Consider the following 27,306-nt stretch of genomic DNA (forward strand, 5'->3'; position numbering starts at 1 on the left):
CTTCGATTCGAATGTCGCCCGTCTCCAATAAAACCGCTGGCTTGCAGTCTGAGGAGATGAACTGCATTAGTGGATACTGGCTGCACCATCAATGATATGCAGGCAACGAATTTTGACATGTGTCATCGACCAATCAATATCTCTAGACGATTGTTTTATCTTTGCCTTTGACCCGTGTTTAGGAAGTACAATTAGCATCAACCTACAAAACAAACATTCACAAAAATGGACCCGATAGTATATATGTGTATAACTTGAACATTAGGTCTTGTTTTAGGTGCTTGCTACTGCGCTTGCCACTCCTTTTTCCCCTTCTCAACGTCAAGCCTCCCAAGTTGAGGCAGTCGCCGTGTAATGCCGAACGATTATGCAAAGCCTCCCCCTTCCTCCACTGATGCAGATATAAGTGAACAACATTAAAAAAGCAGAAAAACAATAGAAAAAAGACGACGAAAAGATCTCTTTTCGTATCTAGTGTACAAGAAAAAAGAAAACGGGATCCAAAACAACCTCTCTTGATATTCGTGGTATACGGAGCGGTTGTATATTGAGATTGTGCTTGTTTCTTGACGCGCGGTGAGGTTGACATAGAGCCAGCGTGCTGGAGGCCATATACATGAGAAGTGGCATCTTGCTGCTCGAGTTTTTGTCTTTTGTTGGCACGACCGGACCGTCACCAATCCCAGACATCGGTTTAGGGGACCTATATATAACCAGTGGCCATAACCTGGTCATTAATAGGGATATCCCATACCCGGCATCCCATGGCCATGTCCGTGATTGGGATGTTGGCCATGCCCATGCATGAAGGGAGGAGGTGGGTTTCCAGGCTGATGCTGCTGCGGAGGTGGATGGGGAAGATGCGGAGGAGGCTGATGCATCTGCTGTAGATGAGCTGGGTGAGGAGGGTGCTGATGGTGATGCTGGGGGTGTTGGTGGTGCACAGCATATTGGTGATGGTGATGGTGGTGAGGGTGTATGGGCGGTGGCTGATGCAGCATGGGTGGGGGCGGCGGAGGCGGTTGCTGTTGTGGTGGCATCTGAGGCTGTTCTGGTGCCATCTGCATCTTGAGAGTAGATTCTCTCTTCACAGGGGCCTTGCCCTTCGGCTTTGGAGCGACGACACCTGTTCTTTGCTCGGCTGCCGCTTGAGCAGCCTTCTTAGCCGCCAGGGTCGCCTTGCGTTTTTCAACGGCTCCAGCCATGTTTCCGTTGGCCCAGCGATCTACATCGCGTTAGTTTGTGGAGAGTGCAAAACAACCAACTCAATAACTTACTCTTCATAGAGGCCGACATCTTTTCGGATTTAGTCATGGACTTGTAGTCCTTTGGAGTATCATCATTGTCATCAACCGGAATAGGGGTAGGGGTAGCAGGTTGGGGAGGAGGGGGTGGTGGTGGTGCTTGCTGTGCTTGAGGTGTTCCTCCATTCTTGGTGTCCTGACCAGACCTGACAACCTTGATCTTCTGAATCTTGCGGTTGCTGAGGACCTGTGCCGGCTCAGTAGATGGAGCAGGTGTGGATGCTGTGGATGGAGTCTCGGTGACAGCGGTACCGCCACTTGTTCGTTTGATTCTCTTCTTGGGCGGCGCTTGGCTTGAGTCTTCACCTCCATCAGGGTTGTCGCGGAAATTCCTCTGCCGTTTTGGCCGGAAGGAGTAAGACGACTCAGCAGTTTGAGAAGATTCTTCAGAGCAGGCGGTAGTTGGACGGGAATCACCATTGTCGACAATCTCCATCTCAGGCGTGAACTCAGCAAAGTAGCCACTGGGGAGTTTGAGAGTAACAATATGTCGACGGACTGGCGGGTTCTCCTCTTTCTCTGGCTCCGCCTCCTCTACCTCCTCTTCCTCTGGCTCCTCTTCCTCTTCCTCTTCTTGTGGCTCGTCGTCGACGAACTCGTTGGGATCAGCCTCCTCATACTTGACAGCAGGTCTGGCACGGCCACGGCGAGTGGGCTTTGCAGGCTCTTCTTGGGCTACTTCCTCGGCATCTGGGCTAGGCGCGGCGTCCTCTACTGGCAAAGCATTCTTGCCGCGAGTGCCACGCTTGCGTCTGGTCTTTGGGCCCTCACCGTCCGAAGCAACCTCGCTGTTGAAGCTGACTGCAAGGCTTGTCTGTGGCTCGTCCTCAGCGTTGGCATTCTTGCGTCGTCGACCACCGCCGCGAGTGGGTACGGGTGTCGAGCTCCTGCTGACATCTTGTGTCGCAGGATCGAAGAGTTGAACAGGCTTTCGCTGGCGTTTGCCAACGACCTCGTCGGTCTCTGTGGCCTTGGCAGTCTGCCTAGGCTGATTCCGCAAAGATCGGCCGCGTGTCATGACCCCAACTTGTTGCGTCTCGGGATTTTGTTTGCCAATTTTTGAAGGATGAGGATCATACTCGAAGCCGTAAGCAGCAGCCATGATGCGATCTTGGCCTTGAAGATATCGAGTCTCAGTCAGACCCTCCTTGTCACGAGACTTGTAGCCCTTGACGGCGAATTCAGGCTCCTCATAGTTGACGCCGTGTTGGTGAAGGTTACGAGTGCGGGCTTCGTACTTAGAATCAGCTGCTCGTCGACGAAGAGAGTTTTCATAGTCGTCGACGATTGCTCCCAGGTCACTCCACTCGTCTTGCCATTGGACCAAAGAGACATTAATAGCTTCGAGAAGCTCATAAAGATCTTCGGTGGACATATCTTCATAATTCTCGATGGCCGAGATATACTCTTCGGGATCCCTCAGCTTGCGATATTTATAGTATCGAGTGCGCTCTAGAGGATCTTGAGATTCAGAGGCGTCAGCATCATCAACATCATCACCAGCAGGAGCAGGCGAATTGAGGGCTGTCGGGTCTAATGAGTCTGGTACAGGGGAGCCACGAGTAGGTGTGTTGAGCGCGGGTGTAGGTGCTTCGAGCCCTGCATCATCTTGATCGTCGACCATAGGTTCCATGTCAGCACCTTCTCGATCAGTGTCCTTTCCTTCCGGGGTCGCATCGTCATTTGCGCCGTCCTCGTCCCCGCCCTTCTTTTCTGGGTACAGCAGGAACTCGCCATCGACATAAGGCTTGAGGTGAGACCAGCGGCCGACCGGGGTAGGCTGTGGCATCGGCTCCAAAGGAACTCGAGAAGCGACAGATTTTTGAGGACTTGATTTTGGTTCCGAAGGTACAGAAGACGCCGGGGTTTCAATAGTTTCAGCAGGAGGAGGAGTCGGAGCTTTCAATTCGATAGGGCTCGAGAGAGCGTTAGGCCCCTCTTGAGTGACGGGATTCTGAGTTGTATCGGGGATTTGAGGCTCATTGTTAAGAATCATTGCCTCGGTGGACTCATTGTCTTCATTGTCTTCGTTGTCCTCATTACCCCCGTTGTTCTCGACACTTTCGTTGTTCATCTTCTCGACCTCAATTAAGTCGTTGTCCAACTCTACGGACATGGAGATGTCACCAACACCGACTTCTTGAGGTGAGGCTGTATCTTCTTGTAGCGGAGCCATAGTATCTTCAGGCGGTTGATCAGGTTCCCGAGCTGGTGAGGGTGACCGTAATTTGGCAGGGGACTTTGGTGATGAAGGGGTACTTTTTGATGGCAATGGTGATGGTAAGTCGACAGATAAAGGTGCAAGTGCAGATATAGGCACAGGTGCAGATTCTGGTGGAGGCGTTGATACACCTTTCTGAACAGCTTGGGTCTCATTTGTAGCTGCATCAGTCATTTCGATATCTTGAGCGGGCAGCTCTTCTTGAACCGGATCTATATCCATTTTGTCCATTTTTTCCTCTTGGTGCTGATTTGGCAGCCGATCTGGTGATTCGGGTATTTGTTTAACAGTTGGCTGATGAGACGGCTCTTCCTCGATATTAGCGTTGGTAGTGAACGAATAGGGTTCAGGATTATTTTGCGGAACAGATTCAGCAGTGGGGAGCTGGATAATGTCGTTTACAGGCTCGGGTTTGGGTGAATGAACAATAGGTGAATGAATAGATTCACTCTGATTATTCTCCTCAGCTATAATCGGCGGTGGTACTATTGTCGGTGCTGGCGCTGGCACTGGCTCTGGCGCTGGCTCTGACACTGGCTCTGACACTGGCTCTGGCACTGGCTCTGGCACTGGCACTGGCTCTGGCACTGGCACTGGCACGGGTAGAGAGACTGGCTCGTGGTCTACCTGCTCTGTCTTGACACTGACAGCTGGCACTGCTGCTGTGGAAGCTGGCTCAGATTCTGCACTTGTCATTGTTACTTGCAACTCCGCTGTTGTATCATTAGTATCCGCTGCAGCTGAAGGCTGCCGTTGGTTATCATTAATTTTTTCCGGTTCAGGTTCCACGTTGGGAAAGTTTTCGGCTTGCGGCTCTGCAGGCTGAGATACAGGTTCCTCAATAGAGTTACTTATATGTTCCACAACAGGATATAGTTTTTCTGGGGGAATTTGACCGAATTCAGGAACGGGAGCAGTGTTTTCTGTTGAAGGTTCAGTTTGATGACTGCTAGAGAACTGCGGCGCTGGCAACTCATTTTTGGCCGACTCGATTTGAGGTGATTTCTTTGGTGAGTTTTTTGGTGACATCTTTGACTGAGGGGATGAGTTGTTCGAAGCTGCACCTTCTCTAAGCTCTGAGTCGTCAACATCTGAGTAGTATGCACCGACTTCGATGGTGTCTTGGACCTCGTTATCATCATCCTGCAAAGCAGCGTGATGAAATACTTTGAGGTCACTGGGTTTGCGTGTCGGATTCCTCCGACGGCTTGATGGAGTTTCAGCACCCATGGAGGCGCCTCTTCTCTTTGAGTCATTGGTATGAAAGTCATCCGTGTCAAAATTTATCTCTGACCTGCGTTTCTTGCCGCGTGCCGAAGATGTTGAGTTGGGGACAACGACATCGTCGTCAATGTGCTCAAAGGTGTAATCCACACGGGCACGCTTACGGAGACTGTGGCCGCCTTTTTTGGGACCATGTTCACCCTCGTCTGGAATTGGAAAGTTTTCCATAGTTGTAGATCGCCTCTTGGAATTTGAGTTACGACTACTACCTGGAGGTGAGAAAGTGAAGGCGTGCTGAAGGGGTTTGGTTGAGCGGCGACCACCAGGCGTGGTATTAGTCTGAGCAACAACAGGGCTTGTGAGTGGATTCAAGTCAAAAGAAGCCTCTGAAGTAGAGGTAGGAGAAGCTGAAGCTCCTAAAGGGCGACGACGTTGAGGCATTCGGCGCGAGCGGTCCATTGTCAGCCAAGATAGGCTCTTAGGTGAGGCTGGGATGTTACAACAAGGACGTGTAGCGACCAGCCGGGCCCGCGAGAGGCGTCATGCGAGTGAGTCCACAGACACAGGCAAGCTTAGTGCGCAGTGTTGGGGGTGGATAACAAATGTCCGCAAGACGATCAAGGCAGCCTGAAATTGAGGACAAGGCAATGGAAGGACAAATACCAAGGAGGATGAGGCTCAAAGTGCGTGGATATGAATGAATGAGATGAGCGTGTCGGATGGAGTAAGAGAAACAAGCCAGGGCAGAGAAAGAATTTTGAAGTACAGGGAATTGGCGGCAATGGGCAGTAAAGGTACTTGCAAAAGCACAAGACGCCAAAGTAAAATGAAAGACAAAGGTGTCTAACAATACTAGCAGTAATAAAGACTTTGATTTCAACGCCTTTGATACAGCGGCGATGCGATGGTCTAACCAAGAGTGCCAATATACGACAAGAGTCGCGGGTGAGTGATGAAGACAGTCAGTCTCCTTTTGGCTCTGATGTTGGTCTCTGCCCGTCGATTTTCTCAAGGTGTCGTGGTCCGAATAAGCCAGCCAAGGCTAGACCAGACCCGCCTGGGGCCTTGCTGTTAGTGGCATCCTGGCCACTGAAGGCCACTCTCTCACAAGGCTCAGGGACCTGGAAAACCATCGGTACGTACTAATCCCCAGCAACCCCTTCTCCGGGGTTCCTCCAGGCCAATCAGATACTACAAAATCATACGGACTCGCCTAGCGCTAGTACAACCCGGGAAAGAGCATGACCGTGTCGTCTACTGTAAATCACTGCGTGTTAGTGGCTGTTTGGCTGTGTAAGTCGCAGGTGAGCCAATGACTGTACTTTCTGAGTACCTTGGGCTGAGTTATAGGTGAGGCTTGCAACACGCAGAATCAGGCATCTCGGTGGGTAACCGTCAAGTATCTACATGTTTCAGCACATGAGCCATTCATTACACTTTGATGCGTTTGCAAAACTGGATTTCTCAAAGAAACGCAGTGATATCATTCATTAGTATCTAATCAAATCATCGAATTGATGCAACATATTCATCAAATCAAAATATCCGGCTACTCATGTCCCGGTGGTGTGACTGTGGTTAGTACGTACCTACTAATCCATTCTATTCGGCAACGCACGTGTTCCCTGGATGTTCCTGCCTTTGCGGACCCTTGCAGCTTGGAGGAAAGGTACAGCTCCAATCCACCTCCTCCATATCTAGTATTTGCGCCAAACAACCTACCTTCTTTCAACCCCCGCCTTCGCCAAATCATCACCGCGAAAGCCTTCGATAGTCCCTGGGGCACTTTCCAAACCACCACGCTCTTATACATTGTGAGATACGATTTGCAATCATGGCGTCGAAAAAGACAAAGCCCGTCGCTGGTGACGACGTTGACGTTGACGAGCTCTTCTCTGGCCTTGACCGCGACACGAAGCCACCAAAGAAGACTACCAAGTCCAAGCCTACTTCCGCTGCATCAAAGGCAATTGCCGATCAGGATATTCTAGCCGATCTCGAGTCAGAATTGGCTGAGCAGCCTTCGCGACCTCATACTCCTCGACTTAAGGATGCTGCCCGCCGTTCCACAGCTACACCTCCTGCTGGTGACCCCCGCAAGTCTACAGATAGTGCACGCAGTTTGAAAGCAACATTCACACCGAGCGCCACGAGCTCAGATCTCCATGAGAATGAAAAGAAGCCGATTTCAGAACCTGTCCAGCAACAAGATCCTGCTCCTCAGGCTTCTGGTGGAGGATGGTGGGGTGGTATTCTGTCCACGGCCAGTGCTGCCATGAAGCAAGCTGAAGCCGCGGTTACCCAGATCCAGCAAAACGAGGAGGCCAAGAAATGGGCAGACCAGGTCAAGGGGATTAGAGGACTTGACGTTACCACTCTGCGAACCTACGGTATACTCGACTTGAACATCAACCTTGGCTCCAAAGACTAATTGAGATTCTAGGTGACGAACTCCGACATCGTGCTCTCCCTACATTTACGAACATCCTCCATACTCTTGCTCCTCCCATCAGCTCCCACGAGCGTCTCCTCATTCACATATCCCACGATCTTGTCGGCTATCCATCTCTCGACCCTCTGATTCACAACGTATTTGGCCATGTGATGGCTCAGGTTGAGGGCGGTGACCTTCTGGTCATCCAGCGTGGCCAGGAAAGCCACTCTCGACGAAGTACCGATAGTACTGCTGGATGGCACGACGGTCCTTGGTGGAGACAAACTGACACTGCTCGCGAGCTGGGCTTGATAAATGGATTGCCAGAAGGAACTAAGCTTTGCCGCGCCAACGCTGAATCGCATGCCAACGAATACTTTTCCGCCAACGGTGGCGTGGAGGCAGCCAAGCTCAAAGCCACGGAAGATGTCAGCGAAACCAACCCGGTTCGAACGTCAGATTTATTCCTGGCCGTACAGGCAATTGCTGTAGATTCTGACGGAACTCTGTTTGCTCGTACTGCTTCAGCCGAAAAGGAGAAGCAATCTTCCAATGTCCAAGACCAGGATGACGAAGACGAGGAACTCATCTGCTTCGCAGTCTTTATATTGGACCCTGTTCACGACATTGAATTTTATACCGTCAGCCAGTCTATCCCTGCCCGATGGGTTCAGTGGCTTGACACCCCAGCTCCTCTTACCCCCCACTCTGGCGAGGACGGCGATGCTTCGGATGCCAATATCCCAGAAGAGATCCGAGATATCATTGAGAGTGGCGGTGTTGACCCTCGAGAATGGGTGGCTGAGTGGCTTGAGGAGCTTCTTAACCTCTCTATCGGCACTGTTGCCCAGCGATACGTTGCTCGCCGCATGGGTGTTGGTGAGGGTGGTCTTGGCAGAGGCAAGAAGAGGATGGAAGACCTCGTTCAAGACAATGCTGGAGAGGCCGCCCGAGCAGGCGTCATCTAAACGATTTAAAGGCGATGAAGATATGAAATGCATTATGCCACAAGGTAAGTTGGGCGTTCGGGTTTGAAATTGGCAATCATGACCCCCCTGAGCTCTAAAACGGTTCAGGAATTGGAATATCGGATTTTCGTTTGAACATGCAGTGTCACAGTCAAATTCGAATCAAATGTCTGATATGTAGTTATAGCCATGTGATGTGAGTCGAGTAGCTGAGCTGTGTTACACTATATGTGACAACCCACAATATACTATCGCATTATAGTAGATCTCATGTGTGACCAGTTCGATGTACCGTTCCGGCCTTCTTTAGTTCACCCCTAGCCTCTCTTGTAGCACTATCTAGATCAACTTGCTTCAAGGGACGGTACTCGGGATCCCACATCTGTTCCCTGATCCACTCCTCCAGATCATCGACATCCTCAGGGATGCCTTCTTGTGTAGCCTCACCATCCTTGACAGCTGCCTGTATCACGTTGCGGGCAATGCGGACACTTACATCCCTCACAGAACCCACGTCAGGTAGGAGAGGAGCTGTTGGGTCTTTGAGAGCGGGACTTAGAGAGGAAACACCCTCCACAGCTGCGACAAGCATGCGATCTGTAAGGTGCTTAGCACGGGATAGAATGCATCCAAGTCCAATGCCAGGGAAGACGACCGAGTTGTTGCACTCGCCCACATTGATGGTGGTCTCTTCACCATCCTTGCCCCAAGGACCCTTGACGGCTGGGAAGGGTGAGCCAGTAGCCACAAGTGCCTTTCCATCGGTCCAATTCAAAATGTCCTCGGGCTTGGCCTCATGGAGGCGGGTTGGGTTGGATAGAGGGAGGACAATAGGGCGCTCGTGGTGCTTGGCCATGGCACGAATGACGTCCTCGTTAAAAGCACCAGCTTTGGTAGATGTACCGATGAGGACATTTGGACGAACCTCTTTGACAACGGAGAGCAGGTCGGTGTCGTTGTCTTTCCACTCGGAAACATCTTTGGTATACATCTTCTGTGACTCAGTGACGTCTTTAGTCTCGGAGGTGAGAAGCCCAGACTTGTCAATCAACCTAGAACTAGTAAGCACCTAACGTTTGTATGAGTTTCATGAGGGCTGTCTTACCAAATCTGTTTTGCGGCGTCCTCGTGGCTCATGTTTCCCTCCGTCGCGATAGCATCTCGAACTTGGTCCGCGATACCAAGACCGGCACTTCCGGATCCAAACACTACCATGCGCAGGTCCTTGAGCTTTTGGTCGCTGGCGTGAAGACCGGACATGATGGCAGCCAGAGTCACGCATCCTGTTCCTTGGACATCGTCGTTGAAGCAAGCAAAATCTGGACGATAGCGCTCAAGAATTTTTCTCGCTGAATGTGTGTTAGTAGTGCGACGTCAGCTTCAGTATATGTGTCTCTTACCATTTCCAAGGCCAAAGTCCTCAAAATGGATATAGGCATTTGGGTAAAGCTTCCTGGCAGACTGGACGAACTTGTCCACAAACTCGGCATACTCTTCACCACGGACACGCTTCTCCTTCAAACCCAGATACAATTCGTCGTCCAGAAGCTCCTTGTTGTCCGTGCCACAGTCCAGGACTACTGGAAGTGTCCTGTTGGGATGGACACCGGCGCAGAGCGTTGTGAGAACCAGCTTGGCGACGGAGATGAGGATGCCGCCGACACCTTGATCACCGATGCCGAGGATTTCTTCTCCATCTGCGGATGTGTTAGTTTTGTACAGTATTAAGTTTGGAGATTAACTGACCAGATACCACAATGTAGTCGATATCTTCGGGGTTACCCCATTGTGCAAGGTTGTGCTCTACATGATCTGGGTCTTGAATGTTGAGATAGCAACCTTCTGGGCGTCGAAAGAGTCGGGAGTAGTTCTGGATAGCATCACCTTCTGTTGGTGTATAGACTATGCTCATCATCTCGTCAAGGTGAGTCTGGAGCAGCTATACCACAATTAGTACAATCTCATGACATGAATGTGTAGGTTGGACTTGCCTTGTAATAGAGAACCTCATTTTGATCCTTCAGTGAAGTCAGGAATGTGTTCTTGGCTAAATCATCCGGTCTAGACGAGTACTGCTCATAGGCACGTTTGCACTGTTGTTCAAGTGTCTGAACGCCTTGAGGCAGTAAGCCTGTGAGATTAAAAGCCCGGCGTTCGTCTGGAGGGAAGGCAGATCCTTTGTTGAGGTAAGGCGTATTCAAGAGCGATGTACCGCTGAGTGCACAGTTGATGGGACCACTGGTACTGAGCGGTAGATTCTCATATTTGGTGTTGGACTTGTTTTTGGTTGTGGTAGACTGTGATTTCCCAGCCTGGGTGGCATAGTTGCTGGTATGATATCGCATTGGTAATGATGGTGATGGGCAGAATCGGGAGACACGGGAGGATGAGTATTTGGTTAATTTGAACATGGTGATTATTTATTAAAGTGACGGCAGTATTAATATATGAACAGTGGGTTCTGTAGTTTAGTACAGAATATTTGTTGGAAGCATCAAGATTTCATGATCGGGCCGTAGACAGTTAGTTACAGCACACCATGACGTCTTTGAGATCTCACGGACAAGAATCCACTCTGACGAAACCTTATGAGATTCACACGTGGAATAAAACAGGAAAACGTTAGGTGGTGAGTAATATTACATAAATTTATGTTATGGTACGGTAAAAACGTCTAATCATCGATAGAACTAAGAAATGTCGGTGCTCCTGGAGCCTCGCCCGTGTAGGAAATGATACAATGTTGCCCACAAAAGTGAGTAACAAAGACAAGACGGACGTGGACTATGATGGCCCTGTTTTTCTAGCAGCGACGACGAAAAAAAGAAAAGGATAAAGAGAACAAAAGCCCTCAATATTCTACTTCCTTTCATCGTTAAATCATACCTTCAGACTACTTCACAAAGACAGCACAAAACGTGCCGTCAGGGGAAGACCCTCCCATAAGGGAAGACTCGTAGGGAAACAGAGTGACTGAAGGAAGAACGCTGCGGATGAGATGAGAATGAATAAAAAACACACCTACCGTGATTTTAATAAAGCATTTTAATACAGTATCTTTTTATCAAGATGGCATCTTTGTTGCTTGGTTCGTCTCGTCGAGAAAGTCCTTTGTTTGTTTGTCAAGGTAAAAAGAGATTGACGATAAAGAAAATTTCACACGACGAATTTTGGTGGTGGAGCTGACCCGACAGAAAACTCCACTGGTTGGCCGGTCACAAAAGCCCAGCCCCTCGATACTCACTGTTGAATCGCTATTGGTTCATCAGCTTACACTGGCCTGGAAATATATAAATGGCTTGGCAATACAATTACCCTACAGTGACTATGTAGGTAGATGATGAGGAGGATTGTATTAGTTGTCCAATCGTTCGTTAACCGCATGATATGTGGCCAGAGTCTCAAACAATTCGAACTGATTTTTAGAGATTCTATGGTATTGTCTGTTACACATTCACAAACAATCAGTCATGTAAAGCGAATGTCATCTTCAAATTGCGCAATATGTACGGCTGTATATACGGTTTCCCTTCTAAAAGGGGTGGATTGAATCGAAATTTGCCGATCCCATTCTCATTCTCATCATCATCATAAGAGTCCAACTCTTTGTATCCCTCCTCTTTCTACGCACTCCAAGACATTCTTATATCTTGTGCAGACCAAGGCAGCAGACGCTTACTGGGCGCTGTTGCCGTTGTTGCCGATCAGGTTGGGGGAGCTGCGGAGGTTGCCGGTGATCTTGCCAGAGGTGGCAGTGGAGATGAGCCAGTTGGTAACACCAGAGACACCAGAGACACCGTTGACAGAGATACCGTAGAGAACAAGTCCGGCAATGTGAGGAGTAGCCATAGAGGTACCGCTGATGGTGTTGGTGGCACTGTTGCTGGTGTACCAAGCGGACAGAACACTGCTGCCAGGGGCAAAGATGTCGAGGACAGTGCCGTAGTTGGAGTACGAGGCAATAGCCCAGTTGCTGTCAATAGCACCAACAGTGATGGCGCTGGGAGCAGAGGCAGGAGAAGTGTTGGCGGCGTTGGCACCATCGTTACCGGCAGCAATCGCAGAGATGATACCGGAGCTGGAAGCAGACTGGACAGCGTTGTTAAAGGAAGCAGAGTAACCACCGCCGAGAGACATGTTGACAACAGAGGTTCTGGTTCGGCCCTTGGAGATGATGTCGTTGGCAGCCCAGTTGAAGCCAGCGAGAATGATGGAGGTGCTGGATGAACTGCCCTGGAAGACCTTGACAGCCTGGATAGTGGCCTTCTTGGCAACACCGTAAGTCTTTCCGGCAATGGTACCAGCAACATGAGTTCCGTGACCGTTGGTGTCAGCGTTCTGGCCGCTGAAGGCAGTGTAGACGGCCTGGGCACGGCCCTCGAATTCGTTGTGGCCAGTGGTAATGCCAGTGTCAACAATGTAGGCATAAGTGCCTGAACCAGCATTGGTGTCGTAGATGTAGCTGGTAGATCCCCTGGCGCGATGGGAAACCGTTCCGAGTCCCCAGGTAGCGCCATTCTGGGTTGTCAAGGCGCGCTTAGAGAGAGATTCCTCCTCGGGCTCGTCAACCCAGTCGATGGTCCAGACGCGGTCCTCTTCGACAAGGGCGACCTGAGTCAATGTCAGTACTGCCCATGATACCGAGATACAAGGTTACTTACATCGGGGTTTTCCTTGATCTCCTTGATGGTGTCCTTGTCGAAAGATCCAGCATAGCCGCGGAAGCCATACTTGCCGTTGTAGGTGCGCTCAACACCCTTCTCAGCACGCTCGTTCAGTCCACGCTTGTGGACATCTCCGACCCAGTTGAGATGGCTCTCAAGCTTGGAGGCAGCGATGTCAGACTTGAGGGTGACGATGTACTTGCCAGGAATGACTTCGTCAGAGTTGACCTGGGCAGTAGGAGCGGCGTTGGCGAGGCCGAGGAGGCTGGTCGCAGCAACAGCGAGGTTCTTGAAGTTCACCATTGTGAGAAGATAGAATCAAAGAGGAGTGTGAGTCTTGAAGTGTTGATGAGGATGAGGATGATGAGAGGGATAATCGTTCAAAGGAGGGAGATCATGAGGGCTTATATAGATGTCGATCCACCTTGGTGCACGGCTTCGTCTTTCGTGATGTTAGCATCGAGATCCATCACAAGGTGCAACCATGGAACGATGTCGCCTCCATCCTCAGACATTCGGCATCGTCAATACACAATCGAAGGGATAACATTCGTCAACTGCCTTTTGCGGAAAGTGAATGCTTCACACAGTGTTGTCTTGGGCAGCGCCCAACGCAAAAAGGAAGGCGACATGTGGTGTATAGAGGCGGCATGGGGCATAGAAGGCAACGCAGGATAGCAAACGTTGCAAAAGTCCTTGAGGAATGCAAGTAGCTGATCCCTAGGCCAGGCCTTAAGGACAACCTGCATGGATGGAACCTATGATCATAGCATATGCCATTATGGTGAAGAACTGGGATAACAGAGCTGCGCCAAGGGAACGTGGTGAACACATTACTCAACTCAAGCTCCAACAGGTCTCATTGGCATGTGATGAAATAGAGCAAGAGGATGGACGATACTTCTGTCAAGTGACTTGGCAAAACTGGAGATGCAGCTAATGACTCCTTGGCCTGTTCTCGCTATCACCAATTATGATCGACATTGCACTAGCAAAGCGACGCGCTAGAAGACCCTCGTCAAAAAGCACATTTAATCAGTCGCTAAGCTCTCACGATTGACTTGGTAGTCAGTGATACGAATATTAGAGGATGGAAGATTTGATATGAGGATTTGGCCGATATGGCAGGCAGGCAGGCAAGCGCCATTGTGTCTTTGAACAGAGACAAGGACAGGAACAAAGCCACTCGGAGTCATGGATCGGTCCGTAGAATATGCATAAACCCTGGCTCGGGAGTTCATTATCAAAGACCAGGAGGATCAGTTCGAAATACCTACGAGAAGTTAGTGAACTGCCCAATAAGGTAGTAATACTCCCCCGCAACTCTAGCATGTCTATGCCAGGCTAGACGAACTATCTTGATTGCCTACCCTGATATCCAGAAAGAGCCGTGAAGGGTCTCACACAATAAAGCATGCACCTCCGGATCAGGGAACGTGGTATTGACCACCATGCCAACTTCCTCATCGAGGCACTTTGGCCGTTTTGATACGCATTGTTGCCGCTGGCTTTGCAGTATAAGACACTGACTTGGATGCTCGTTTCTGCCGAGGCTGAGGTGGCAAGGCTAAGTTGCATATTGGTCACTCTTCCGTAGTTGTCTTGACTATTCTGTATCTACTTCCACCTGAAGCCGATCAAGGGATAAGAAGGAGGTCAGCGTGATTTGATTTGAGAGGTTGAAGGTGGACTCGGCAAAGGACATGATTTGAACTGAGACTTTCTGATGTAGTGAGGCTCTGATGGTGACATCGCGGCAGTGATAGGCGAACGGACCCTAGAGGAGACTTCTCATCCCTGCATTGAACCTATCGTAATCTAAATTCCAATGTATTTGTGTAGTAGTATGGGCTATCCGAGCTCATGCTTGTAAGTCGTGTGGAGTTGATAATCAAGGTTGGAGAATAGAGGTGGGGTTAGATCGTGGCGTTCTTGTCGTTAATTTAACTGGTTAGATGAATGGGTGCCCGTCCACCCAATCTTTCCAGTTCTCTTAGGGATAGTCCAGGAAGTCTAACTTACATCCATACAAACTCATTCGGATCCAGGTACTTGCTGACTCTGATTGCCTACCCGCCCACCGTCTCACCTGCCGTAAGACAAGCCATCAGCCCCTTTAGAGAAACACGGAAGTTTTCATATTAAGGTAGGCGCTGTCTTACTGCGTCATGAATCCTTCCTAACCTGCTTTTTCCTACGAACCAGGTACCTACCTAGGTATTGAAACCAACCTCAGAATCCAATGTACCCCACCTCGTGCATCTCATGACCCTTGTCTCTCAAACGACGTGCATGCGGTGCAGCCATTGATCGTTCAATCAACCCATCCATCCTTATCAGCACCACCTGATTCTATCTAAACAAAAGTCCTCAACGTAGGTAGGATCCCCAGATGCCATCAATACCCTTTATAACGTGCTGCATCAGCTTATCGAATGCCAAGACTCTTCCGCAATGAAGCAATACTCAAACTTCCAGGATTCAACACACAAGGTTATTCGTGGAATCATCTAGCGACCGCTCGCACGCCATTCTCGAGAATGTTGGCTCGCTTTCTAGCGGCCCTTGGGCCAATCCTTGTGTTGTCTCAAGCTTGGATGGAGGCTACCATTATCCTCCCGTGCGTGTCCCCTGGCCGCTACGACATCTTAGCCTAGCCATCAATTGGTTGCCATGCTCAGTTCCTTACCTCCAGCCTTTGCCGCTGTTTCCCAGCGGTTACAATGCCAGACTCGCCGACTTATCAGGCTATTCTCCGCGCCCGTGCCACACGATCACCACGGCCCGCCCGAATCCTTTCGTCGAACGGTTGTTGGTCAGACCGTTGTAGCAAGGCTCAGGAACAGCACCGTGAGCTGAGTTGGATCTCACAGCTGCCCAAAGGTGAAACTTTACTATCTCGTTTGCGAATGCTACCGATCAAACTTCGCGTTTATTAAGCTGCACCCTTGCTACCCAATCTATCGACTAGTTACCACCCAACTTATGGCTTTCATGACAACGCAACAAGAAGAGTAGTATTTTCCCTAATAAGAATGGTCTGGATATATCTAGGGCCTCGCTCGTTTTGGACGAGATCATCGATGGGGCATGTCGCTACTGTATACACCGAGGACCCTTGGGGCCTTTGGACTGACGCATCTCGCCATTGCCTAAGATCTTGCAGCCCAGTGCCTTGACGACAAAAGTACATACAACGTCAATGGCTTCAGCTCCTTCCTAGCTGGTCATTTTACCCCGGTATGCAACCGCAATGTCGCGATAAGGATGCCATCTTGCTCAGAATACTTTAATCCGAATACAGGCATTCCGGATTGCAGAGTCCTGTATGGCTCTCGGGTACGTGTTCCCCTCCTCGATGCCTTGACAAGCCATGAAAACACAAAGGGCCTGGTGCTGTGATAGGAGGAGAGAGGGATGCCCACGGACTCTTCTGCGACATTCGGCGAGTATATTACCTATCTGTCCCTTGAACGCGACGTGAACGACAGGAGAGTATCCAATCAACACAGGCACGAGGTGTTGCAAGCTTCTAGATTGCTCTCGATGTTTACGAAAGGGTGTTCAATTAACACCCTTATGAAGTGATCATCCGGTAAGTGTTTATGCATCTCCTTCCTACTATGCTTCCGTCTAGCATTTTCTGCACCTTTCCCTACCATTGACGAAGGTGGGAAAGCCAGTCTTTGTTACCTTCCTTTTCTCGCAAGATCTCAAAAACCCTTTCGTACCAGTAGTCGCCAACTTGAGATCGCATCATCAAAACAAACCCTTGGCCATGACATCCAGCTGGCTATCGGGCCAAGATTGAGCTGAACGCTCGTTAGTTAGCCAGCACACTCTATAGGGCTCGCGTAGGTGGTGGGTTTCTATCTCAAGAAGCCCCGTTGGCTCAGTGGTAAAGCGTATCACTAGTAATGATAAGATCACTGGTTCGATTCCAGTACGGGGCAGAGGTTCATCTCTCCAGGATGTGTTTTTGTTTCTGCTTTCTTTTTGCTACATTCGGTTTGTGGTAAGATTGGGAGGAGTTGGATCTCGCCAACTTCGCTCGCATTCCTGGTTGAAAGGGATCAAAGTGGGTAAAGGTTAGATAAAAATCCTGAGTCATTCTAAAGATTATATCGTTCATGTTATCAGGGTTAAAGCTGCTTTTCAAGGAGAACAATTGCTTTTAGTCTGGTTGCTGCCAGAAACAAGTCGTAGGTAGTACTGACGCATGAATGCCATTTTCCTAGTCCAACTCAGTGCTCTGACAAATCCTAACTCGTAAAAAACTAACAGATTATTACAAAAGCCACTGGAATATAACATATCTATGTGGTGATAACAAATCTTCTGCTGTTGCTTCCATCATCGTCAAGTGTAGTTTTGAATATCAACTGCCGAGCACGAGATTGTTGGCTGACACTGTCGGCTTCTCATCTGCATGCAGTGCTGACCTCCAGATCGCAGGATCTTCCTGGTCCTGCTGATGAGGGTGTCAGTGTCGGCTCTAAATATTGGCTGTTGGTTCTTGCACTATCTACCTAGGGATATGTAGGCTTTGTCAGACACAACCTTAATCAGACTTCTAGGTAGGGTTATGGATATGACTAGCATGCATGGGCTTCAAGACAGAAAAATTAGATCAGTGTCCCAGTTAAGAGGAAGCGCAGGTTGCACTGTACAAGACCTCTTCAGCTTGTTCTTCAGTCATATGACATCTCTTGTCCTGTGTGGGATTACAAAGACGACAAACGAAGTAAACATACTACCCAGTAGTTCAATGTTAGACGTTGCAGTCTCAGCACTAAATCGATTACGGTACAAGGTTTTGTTGCAACTGAAAAACGTGTATAGACCCGTGCAGAATTGGTACATGCTGTAACAGCCTCAACTATCCTGTAACTTCCCTACGTGAGGTGCAGCAGACTAGAGCATTTTATGAGCTAGTGTCGTATGAGCAAGTAACATTTTGGACTCAACATACCTAGGTAGGTAGCTATCTGAGCTGTGGAGACGAATGGGTTACAGACCTAGATACATGAACATCGTGTCTGATATGAGACTTTAAGGCTCTGACAAGTTTTGGTATGCATCACATTATAGGCCTCTAGAAGGACAGAATTCAAATTCTATTTTATGTTTGTATCTTGAGAGAGCAACACAATCATTAATTTGTGCGATTATCAGGGCTATCTAACACAGAGAAGCACCGAGAAGTCTTGCTCTCCCAAACAGGGGTTTCACATAGGTTGACAGCTATCTAGCTCTACCCTTGGCTAGCAACTCCTACAGCAATGATAAAATAAGCGAGAGAGTCGGTCTATTAACAGTACGAATAGCTAGTAGGTTAATAATTCAGGCCCCCCCTGGCTCTGGTTTGGTTTGGGTAGGTTTAACAGTTCGGCTCACTATTCCATACCATCATGCATCGTACTTGATAACGTCAAATACCACCTCTACATCTAGTCGTAAACCTGCATTCCCAGATACTGTGTCTTGAGGACAGTGTCATCTTTCGCCCCTTTGATGCCAATCTTCACAACCTCTCCGGGAACAATGTCAACTAAGTTGTCATCAAAACTGACGCCATCATCTTCGCATTCCAATGCCAGTCCTTTGATCGGAACTTCGGCACTGATCTCAACGGTTTTTTCGTCTTGGTTGACCTTGACTTTGAGTTCCTTGGGTTGCTGAAAGTGGAGGTACTTGAGCGGCTCGGGCCAGTTGACGTATCGCGCAATTTGCCTACCGTCGCGATACAGATAAGCACCAACGACCGTCTTTGCTTCAAGGTCAGCGTGGGGCTTCTCAACCGGCACGTCCAAGATCTTGATCTCTGTTGAACGATTGCTCGGAAGAACGAGTTCTGAAGAAACTGTTTGCGAGTAGGTTTCTTTTCCTGTCTCGATGTCCCAAGCCTTGACTACGCAATCTACAGTCACGTCTTTCAGGTTGAGGTTGCTGCCCCAGATCTCAACTTGTGTCTTGATCTCGACGTTAACTCTGGTGTACTTGTCCTTGGGGTGCCTGTGTACTCGGCGCGTCATTCCGATGGTGACGGGGGCCATCTCTCGCTTGATGGTATAGTATGCGTGCTTTGGACGGAGGTAGTAGTCACAAATAGCCCAAGAGGTGACGGGCCAACAGTCGTTGGTCTGCCATACTAAAGCACCACTGCAATACTCCTTCTTCGGGCCCTGCCACTGTCGCTTCCAGAGTCTGTAAGCCGAGGCCAAAGCCTCAGCTTGCAACAGTTGACTATAATAGACGTAATTCTCTAAGGGATCAATAGTGAACCGAAAATTCTCAGCCATGTAGAGTCCCAGTCGGCGTTCATGCCCGTCCGCTTTGTTATGGAAGTCAATGGTGGATGAGCTTGCAAACCTCTCAGGGTCACCTTTACCCTTTGGAAGGTACGCATCAATTGTTTTGATATTTGGAAAGCCTTCCATACCAAATTCGGAAACGAAGCGGCCGACGAGTTTATCGAAATCTTGGTATTTTTGCTGAGAGCCGTGCCAAACATTCCACTGGTGGATGTCTCCAATGGTAGGATCAGAGGTAACCTTTCCGCCCCAGGGACTGGCAATGTGATAGACAGCGTTAGAGCTAAGGTCCTTGCAAGCATCTGGGAGAAGCTTTTCGTAGATGTAGCGCGCTGGGAAGTCAGTCTTCAGCCAGCTCTCAGGGTCGTGGTCATCAAAGTCATAAGTGAGGTTCTCCAATTCGCGCACTTGGTAATCTTCATTGTTTCCTGCCCAAATAACAATGGATGGATGATGTCGCAGTCGCTTGATATTGGCTCGGGCCTCTGTGTCGATAGATTTGAGCAGCTCAGGCCATGCCGGATAGATTCCACAGGCGAACATGAAATCTTGCCATACAAGAATGCCAAACTCATCACAAGCATCGTAGAAAACATCTTCTTCATAGATTCCACCGCCCCAGACTCGCAGCATGAATTGGTTGCCTTCAGCAACGAGCTTGACCCAGTCACGGTATCTGTCCTTGGAAATACGGGGGATGAAATTGTCTGCTGGAATCCAGTTACTTCCGCCGCAAAAAACTGGAATATTGTTGACTTGAAAAAAGAAGCTTGTGCCAGGTTGTCCATCGAGTTCTCTCTGGACGAGCTCGAGTTTGCGAAGACCAGCCCTTTTGGAAACCGAATCAAGTTCGTTGTCGCCATCAAGGAGAGTTACTTTGATAGTGTACAATGGTTGCTTTCCATATCTGATCGGATACCACAGAGCTGGATCTTGAATATGGAACACTGTTGTTGCACATTCGTTCTTCACCTGTGCGGTTTCTGATGTGACCCCTTTTCCATCCAGGGAGACATCAAAACGAACTTTTGATGCTTTCCCCTCGACTGCGGCATGCACGACGACCTTTGCTGTTTGGAGCGATTCTTCAACCTCTGATTCAAAGTTGAGATCAGCGATACGGGACTCGTATACTTCGAGATTTACTGGTCTCCAAGGACCACATGTAAGCATGGTAGGACCCCAGTCCCAGCCCTAAGAGTGGTCAGCCGTGGGGAAGCGATACATAGGTTTAGGGTGTGGCTTACCCAGTGGTATTGTGCCTTCCGAACAGGCAACCTTGAGCCATCTCCATTCCAGGCGATGTACTTATGATCAGGATGCTCTTCAGTTAACTTCCATCCTCTCAAATAAGCAGCGTCGAAGCTGATATGAAGTTCGTTCTCGCCATCTTTCTTGAGATGCTTCGTAACATCCACACGCTCCGGGATGAACATGTTTTCTGTCTCAAGAATTTTCTCACCATTCAGTTTGACTGTGGCATAAGTGTCGAGACCGTCAAAGGCAAGTACGGCCTTCTCGCCATCTTTAATCTTGGGGCTAGAAAATGTAGTCTTGTAGACCCAGGCAGTCTCGCCGATCCACTGCACTTGCAGCTCATTTTTCCCAATGTAAGGATCAGGAATCTTTTTATGGTGCAACAGATCGAGGTGAACGTTTGTAGGGAATTGAGCGACAGGCAGATAAGACGCGTCGTCTTCCTTCACCTGCTTAAACTGCCAATTCTTATTGACCGGAGTAATAGTGCGGGGAGCCATGCTGGAGTCTTCTCTCACTGAAGCTATTCGCAACGTGCTGTGAGGGTAATCGGGAGAAGTCAACTGGTGAAGGATGTCAGTTTAATCGAGGCATGAGAACAAAGAAGGTGAGGAATCACGTTACCATTTGACCTGTTAAAATGGAAGGAGGTTCAATTCAACTGGGCAGGTGCAAGCAAGTGTGGCCGTTAACCCCGCGATGCATGAAAGTCTCACAATACCTCATGATTCAAGATCCTCGTAAGACAAGCCGCAAATCCTTGCAATGCGCTATTCTCAGTGGTGGATTTGGGAATAACACGATGCCCGACCTCTACACAGCAGAAGAACACCCACCTCCGCTTCGACGGGACGTTAATCCGTCAAACCGACCCCTCAATTGGTCGTAAATCCAGGCTGGATGACGTTGAATCTGTATGAACAAACGCACACGAATGAGGATCATCGGTTCATACACACAGATATGCATGTGAATCCTGCTTCATTTGATCGCTTTCGAACGTTGGTTGATCTATCCAGTGCTAGCGATTCTCCATGGACTTTCACAAAACACAGCATCAAATACGAGGCCTAATACAACGGGATCATCAGATATGGGGGGAAGACACCATGTTCGAGTTTCCCATGGTCGTCATAGCAATATGCACATCCCCAACTATCAATCGCAACCAATGATTGTCATGACTATATATATGATAGGGTCAGACACAAGTATAGGTCAGACCTGCACAACCAAAGAACTCCTATCAAGCCTTTGCGCAACCTGACACCCCAATCATCTATACCAAAACGCCAACGCGCTCCTGAACGAATGTCCCGCGAACCCATTTTCCTAAAACACTACCAGTCTAAGCATATAACCAGATATCTTGTGCGGCACCAGGTCATGAGCAGGCATGAAAGGGCAGTCGCAATCTAAGCGATTAACAGCAGCCACCTCCTCTCCTTCTACTGCTCAGCGTAAACACTTCTTCCCATTCTCGAAGTCCCCAGTTCTGTGTTCTGTTCTTCTTCCGCCTTCTCCTGAGTCCGTTATGAACGTCGTCCGCGGTGGCACCCGTCATGGAACTCTTAATACTGCCCCCATCACTAGCTGTGTTCCACCCACCGCTGTCACCGTACTGAATCCCGCTTGCTGGATCATCCGGGTCTATTTCGCCGAGTTCAATCTTTGTAAGAATTATCCTTGCTAGCCTTTCGAATATCTCGTCGACACCCTCGCCGTTGAATGCGCTCGCCTCAGTGACTACTGATATTCCTGCTGTGCTAGCCCATCGACTGGATTCGGCTCTTGTGACTTCTCTACCCTCTGGCGCAACAGTCGCTCTTAGCTGATTGCCAGCGCTTATGGATGCTCCTCGATCTCTGGTTGTGGCTGTACTTGTGTAAGAGCTGCCGCCGCCGCCCAGCATACCAGATGTCAGAGTTGAGTTTGAAGTGACGCTGTTTGGTGTCGGGGGCGGAAGACTTGTGTCGACGAGTGTGTCTGTAAGGTCAAGTTTGTTGCCTACAAGCATAAGGCTAAGGTTCGGGGATGCAAGTGCTCGGGCGTCATTAAGGAAAGGTTGTAGGTTTCGGAAGGAGGCGTGTGAGGTAAGGTCGTAGACGAGGATAGCGCCCGCGGCGCCTCGATAGTAGGAACGGGAGACTGATCGGAACCGTTCTGTCCCAGCCGTGTCCCAAAGCTGTGTCACGTTAATATCCCGCTCTCTGTTGTTGCGCGATGACGGGTGATGGTACCTGAAGCTTTATCCGTTTCCGCCTCGACCCGGAACCAACTTTGATGATTTTGGTGGCAAACTCAACGCCGATAGTTTGCGACGACAGGACTCGCCATTCATTCTTGACAAAGCGATGCAGTAGGCATGACCTATAAATACGCGCAAGGGTCAGCCGCTGGTGATCGCTAATCATGGCATTTGCGATCGCTATTTCGTTCGCCGACTGGCTTGGGGTATGACGTACTTTCCTGTCCCGCTGGGGCCAAGCAATATGATCTTGGCCAGGTAATCATACATGCTCCCTAGCTCCTTTGACGTCAAAAGTCAGTCGTCTCGTTGATGATAACGGCTTTGTTCCGGTCGCATACCTGCTCGCGAGCCGTACCTGAGCTCTCCTCGCTCGCACCGGAGTGCCGACGAGGCCTGGTCATTGCGGGAAAATAACGAGATTGTGGAAGATAGGTAAGTTGCGGATAGGTTTCAGGCGGTTGAAGCGACGTCGAATATCTTGGCTCTTTGGCGAGCTGTTGCAGCAGGGTGTGTAGGAAAGGAAAGCGATTGTTAGGCGGGCGATTGATTGTTGATCAGGTCAGGTCGGTAGGTAAAGAGAGGGAAAGGGAAAAGACCCGTCGTTCATGCGTGTAGTTGACAAGTTAAAAAATTGACAGGCAATGCGATGCATGAAAATGGAATGGACGTCCAGGATTACTGCAACAGTGCATGCCATGACATGCCATGCTTGTAATGACCTGCCCTGCTCGGTGAGGGCGATTGGAAGGGTGGGTCACCTGTAGATAGCCCACCTTTGTCCCCTAAAACAAGACATAGCGTCATATAGTAGTGATAACGTGACAAAAAATAGCAGCCCGATAACACCGCCAAAGCTTGGCCACCTTAGCAGCTTGCTTAATTCGGGTGGATCAGCTCCAGCTATTAGGCATTAGTTAGAGCTATTGTAGCGTCAAGTTTTATCAGGGTATTCGCCTAGTGATAGAGAGCTTGCGTCTATTAGTTGGATACACAAATCGGCCAGATATAGGGATTTCGGGGTCTTTCTACTTTGCACCGTTTTTAATAATGGTCAAAGTTATTGACATTGCAAAGTAAGCGGCTTAGGATATAATTAATCTCACATCTTGACTTGATGTCACAAGATACAAGTTCTTTACTCGTTATGCTGACAATTTGGTAGTCATTGTTGATTTGTTTGATAGCTATTCAGTAAAAGTGAAGGTGGAGCTGTGACATCGCCGATCTTAAAGCGGTGTTGACTATTATATTAAACAACCTGCTCAATGTTGATAAGTCTTATGAAACTAATAATAATTATTGGAATACTTTCTGTGTGTGAATATGCACCACTTGGACTTGTCAAGAAGAAATGGCACAAATATGCTGAGGCTATACTACCCTGTACTACATCCTTGGACACTGTTCAGGCTTATGAGCATCTGCCTCTTGGTGATTATCCAACAATCTACATGTTGTTCTTGAGCCTACCATTGAACTTCTGTAAGGTCTTGCTTCAAAATCATATATTGCAGTTCGTTGATGCCATCATGGTATTGTACAGTACATTACAAGCTGAGTAAGATGCCGAGGCATATTCGGTTGTTTAGCCACGTGCCGAGAGACGATCAATTACATGGAACCTAGGTACCTAGGTAGGCTTTATTACTACGACACCAGCATCTCCTTTCCCCTGGGTATCTCTACAAGTATTCATATTAATATCATAACTTCAAAATGAAAGTTCAGGGTCGTACGTTCATCATCTCTGGCGGGTAAGCAAACATCGGCGTCTCAGACAAGCTATCCACAACACTCACTAACTTCTGTTTAGTGCATCGGGCCTTGGTCAGGCTTGTGTAGAGGATATATGCGCCAACGGCGGTAATGTAGCCATTTTGGACATGAATGAAGAGTCCGGTCAAGAACTGGTCAAGAAACTCTCCACCTCAACCAAGTTCTTCGAGTGCAATGTTTTGGAGACGGAGAGCGTTACCAAGGCAGTCCAAGATGCTGCCAAATGGGCAAAGGAGACGGGCAAGCCTTTGGGAGGCGTGATAGCAGCAGCTGGTGTTTCTACACCCGCAACGGTAAGATCTCGGATCCTCAAAGAGTGTGGTCAAAGGATACTAACCGAGCAATGCAGATTCTTGACCGGAACGGCGCTGCCTTTAGCTTGGATGATTTTGACTTTGTCCTCAATGTCAACCTACGCGGTACCATCGACCTTGTCCGCCAGACTCTGGAGCATCTCGCCAAGGTAGAACCTCAAGGGCCTGACGGCGAGAGAGGCGTTGTCATCATGGTGGCATCATCTGCAGCATTCGATGGTCAGAAGGGCCAAGTTTCTTACTCTGCCAGTAAGGGAGCTGTGACGGCCATGACTTTACCCATGGCAAGAGACCTCGCGCGATTTGGAATCCGAGTTGTGACAATTGCCCCAAGTCTCTTCGAGAGCCGAATGACGAGTGTTATGCCCGAAAAGGTCAAAAAGAGTCTCGAGGGCGCGATGGAATTCCCAAGAAGAGCTGGTCAGCCAAAAGAGTTTGCGCAATTGGCGCGACAGGGAATTGAGAATGTGATGTTGAATGGAGTTGTTATGAGATTGGATGGTGCTATGAGAATGCCCAGCAAGATGTAAACCAAATCTGTATTGATACATGTATTTTAGCATTTAATTACTTGTTTTATGTATTTTAAGATACAATAGTCAGTCGATTTATTAGGACACCTATTGCGACATCTTGAATTCAAGATTGCCGAAAACATTATCCGAGATCGGCGGGCCCGGCTTAGACCTTAGCCGCTCATGACATTTGGTAATCGACTCCAAAGAAGTCTCTCTACCTGCCAGTATTCATAAACTGTCGCATTTGCGATAAATCAAAATTGTTGTTTAGCTTCCAACGATATTACCATACATTCCTTCAAGTACATGATATCGCACAGTGTCTGTAGCCGACTAAGACGCCTTGCGACTGTACGGCATTTCACTCATACATCATCACTGCCATCTTACATCTCATCATCACTAAGAAACTCCCGACAACCTTTAAGAATGGCTTCGACAAAAGTGGCAATCCTTGATGACTATCAAGGCATTGCAGACCCATTCTTTGCGAAGCTCGACTCGTCAAAGTACCAAGTCGTGTCTCTCAAGGATACATTGCTGCCTTACCACCACCCAGACAACACAGAAGAAGGCAGGGATGCTTTGGTAGAGAGGTTGAGGCCTTATGAAGTGATATGTATGTTCGGTAACTTACACGCAAGGTTGAGAGTAATCGGCTGAACTACATCCCAGGTACTATGAGAGAGCGCACACCCTTCCCCGCGGAATTAATCGAGAGACTTCCGTCTCTCAAATTGCTACTTACAACAGCCTTCAGAAATAGATCCTTGGATATGGATGCTCTGAAAGCAAGAGGTATCCCCGTCGCCGGAACAGTTGTCAAGCCCCAGAGCGGCAAGAAAACGGGCGGCGTCAGTAGTACCGTGCAGCACTGCATTACTCTCATTCTTGCACTCGCTCGCGGCATCGCCAGGGATGATGCTGCTATGAAAAACGGTATGTGGCAAACCGGCCTTGCTGCTGACCTCTCCGGCAAGACACTGGGTGTCCTCGGCCTCGGGCGTTTGGGAAGTGCCGTCGCGAAGATTATGCATGTTGCATTCGGCATGAGGATCATCGCGTGGAGTACCAACCTTACTCAAGAGGCGGCCGATGAAACGGCAAGGGAGACCGGTCTTGCTGTTGAGGATGAGGACGGAGAAAAGACGTTCAGAGTAGTAAGCCGAGATGAACTCTTCAGCGACGCCGACGTGGTATCAGTACACCTCGTTCTCTCTGACCGATCGCGGGGCATTATCAACTCGCAAGACTTGGCAAAGATGAAACCCACGTCGCTCTTTGTCAACACCTCTCGAGGACCGCTAGTGGTGGAGGAGGATCTTCTCCATCATCTCAAGGCCGGCGGCATCAGGGGCGCTGCTATCGACGTCTTTGACCTTGAGCCTCTGCCCAAAGATAGCGAGTGGCGGAGCAAGAACTGGGGCCACGATGGATCGAGCCAGGTCCTCATCACACCTCACATGGGCTACGTGGAGGGGGACACCATGAAGTCGTGGTACGAGCAGCAGGTTGAGAACATCGAGCGGTGGGCTGCCAATGAGCCTCTAGAGAATGTTATGAATTGAGCGTGAGATCGGCAAAAGAAAGATAGCGACAGGGACGAGGTTTCTAGAAGGACGGCTCACTTGCAGAATCTCGTTTCAGAAGGTCGGCAAAAGGAAGACGAGAAAAAGCAAACATATATATCTGCAGCAGTGACTGGGCAGGATTGCATCTATCCATGACCTAGAAGTTTGTTCATGATAGGCTATATAGTCGAAACAACGGCCATACATGATTCTTTGGATATGCACGAAATGTCGAAATAGTATCTACATATTACAATACACACAACGGGCTTACCCGCTTCATCCCTAATCAAAATCTCGGCCCCAGATTTCCAAGGCCACATTTCTACATATGGTTGGTTCTTGGCCTTACGGCAGAAGATGTAGATCAAACAGTAGCTGTCGATCATACCTTGAATAGTTCTTCCGAGTCGCTTTGATGCTTGCTTCCTTTCTTCCCCCAACGACGAAACGCGTGTCTATGCAGACATGTGTGATTTTGTGTGTATGA

At 49.0% G+C, this 27,306-nt stretch overlaps 8 protein-coding genes and 1 non-coding gene across 9 annotated transcripts; 4 read left to right on the top strand and 5 right to left on the bottom strand.

The window, feature by feature from the left end:
- Positions 1-734: 734 nt before the first annotated feature.
- On the bottom strand, positions 735-5,208 carry FPOAC1_000846 (uncharacterized protein; the record flags this gene model as incomplete). Its single annotated transcript, XM_044845456.1, has 2 exons — positions 735-1,225; positions 1,278-5,208. 2 exons carry the CDS (start codon positions 5,206-5,208, stop codon positions 735-737), a joined length of 4,422 nt encoding a protein of 1,473 aa, XP_044711372.1.
- A 1,375-nt stretch (positions 5,209-6,583) lies between these two features.
- Positions 6,584-8,151, top strand: FPOAC1_000847 (uncharacterized protein; the record flags this gene model as incomplete). Its single annotated transcript, XM_044845457.1, has 2 exons — positions 6,584-7,139; positions 7,193-8,151. The coding sequence occupies 2 exons, from the start codon at positions 6,584-6,586 to the stop codon at positions 8,149-8,151; spliced, it is 1,515 nt and encodes a 504-aa protein (XP_044711373.1).
- A 268-nt stretch (positions 8,152-8,419) lies between these two features.
- Positions 8,420-10,562, bottom strand: FPOAC1_000848 (uncharacterized protein; the record flags this gene model as incomplete). The annotated part of the gene is made up of 5 exons (XM_044845458.1): positions 8,420-9,203; positions 9,257-9,500; positions 9,552-9,848; positions 9,898-10,090; positions 10,158-10,562. The coding sequence occupies 5 exons, from the start codon at positions 10,560-10,562 to the stop codon at positions 8,420-8,422; spliced, it is 1,923 nt and encodes a 640-aa protein (XP_044711374.1).
- Positions 10,563-11,826: 1,264 nt separating this feature from the next.
- On the bottom strand, positions 11,827-13,118 carry FPOAC1_000849 (uncharacterized protein; the record flags this gene model as incomplete). The annotated part of the gene is made up of 2 exons (XM_044845459.1): positions 11,827-12,762; positions 12,813-13,118. The coding sequence occupies 2 exons, from the start codon at positions 13,116-13,118 to the stop codon at positions 11,827-11,829; spliced, it is 1,242 nt and encodes a 413-aa protein (XP_044711375.1).
- Positions 13,119-16,696: 3,578 nt separating this feature from the next.
- FPOAC1_000850 lies at positions 16,697-16,768 on the top strand. The gene has a single exon. It is a non-coding gene; the product is annotated as a tRNA-Thr (tRNA).
- A 1,497-nt stretch (positions 16,769-18,265) lies between these two features.
- MAN9 (Beta-mannosidase B) lies at positions 18,266-21,013 on the bottom strand (the record flags this gene model as incomplete). The annotated part of the gene is made up of 3 exons (XM_044845460.1): positions 18,266-20,323; positions 20,377-20,949; positions 21,011-21,013. The coding sequence occupies 3 exons, from the start codon at positions 21,011-21,013 to the stop codon at positions 18,266-18,268; spliced, it is 2,634 nt and encodes an 877-aa protein (XP_044711376.1).
- Positions 21,014-21,809: 796 nt separating this feature from the next.
- FPOAC1_000852 (uncharacterized protein) lies at positions 21,810-23,038 on the bottom strand (the record flags this gene model as incomplete). The annotated part of the gene is made up of 4 exons (XM_044845461.1): positions 21,810-22,571; positions 22,627-22,756; positions 22,852-22,916; positions 22,976-23,038. 4 exons carry the CDS (start codon positions 23,036-23,038, stop codon positions 21,810-21,812), a joined length of 1,020 nt encoding a protein of 339 aa, XP_044711377.1.
- Positions 23,039-24,353: 1,315 nt separating this feature from the next.
- Positions 24,354-25,257, top strand: FPOAC1_000853 (uncharacterized protein; the record flags this gene model as incomplete). Its single annotated transcript, XM_044845462.1, has 3 exons — positions 24,354-24,391; positions 24,451-24,706; positions 24,763-25,257. 3 exons carry the CDS (start codon positions 24,354-24,356, stop codon positions 25,255-25,257), a joined length of 789 nt encoding a protein of 262 aa, XP_044711378.1.
- Positions 25,258-25,674: 417 nt separating this feature from the next.
- Positions 25,675-26,813, top strand: FPOAC1_000854 (uncharacterized protein; the record flags this gene model as incomplete). Its single annotated transcript, XM_044845463.1, has 2 exons — positions 25,675-25,864; positions 25,921-26,813. 2 exons carry the CDS (start codon positions 25,675-25,677, stop codon positions 26,811-26,813), a joined length of 1,083 nt encoding a protein of 360 aa, XP_044711379.1.
- Positions 26,814-27,306: the final 493 nt, after the last annotated feature.

This window comes from Fusarium poae, chromosome 1 (genome assembly GCF_019609905.1).
Source record: "Fusarium poae strain DAOMC 252244 chromosome 1, whole genome shotgun sequence".
In the NCBI taxonomy this organism is placed as follows: Eukaryota; Fungi; Ascomycota; class Sordariomycetes; order Hypocreales; family Nectriaceae; genus Fusarium; species Fusarium poae.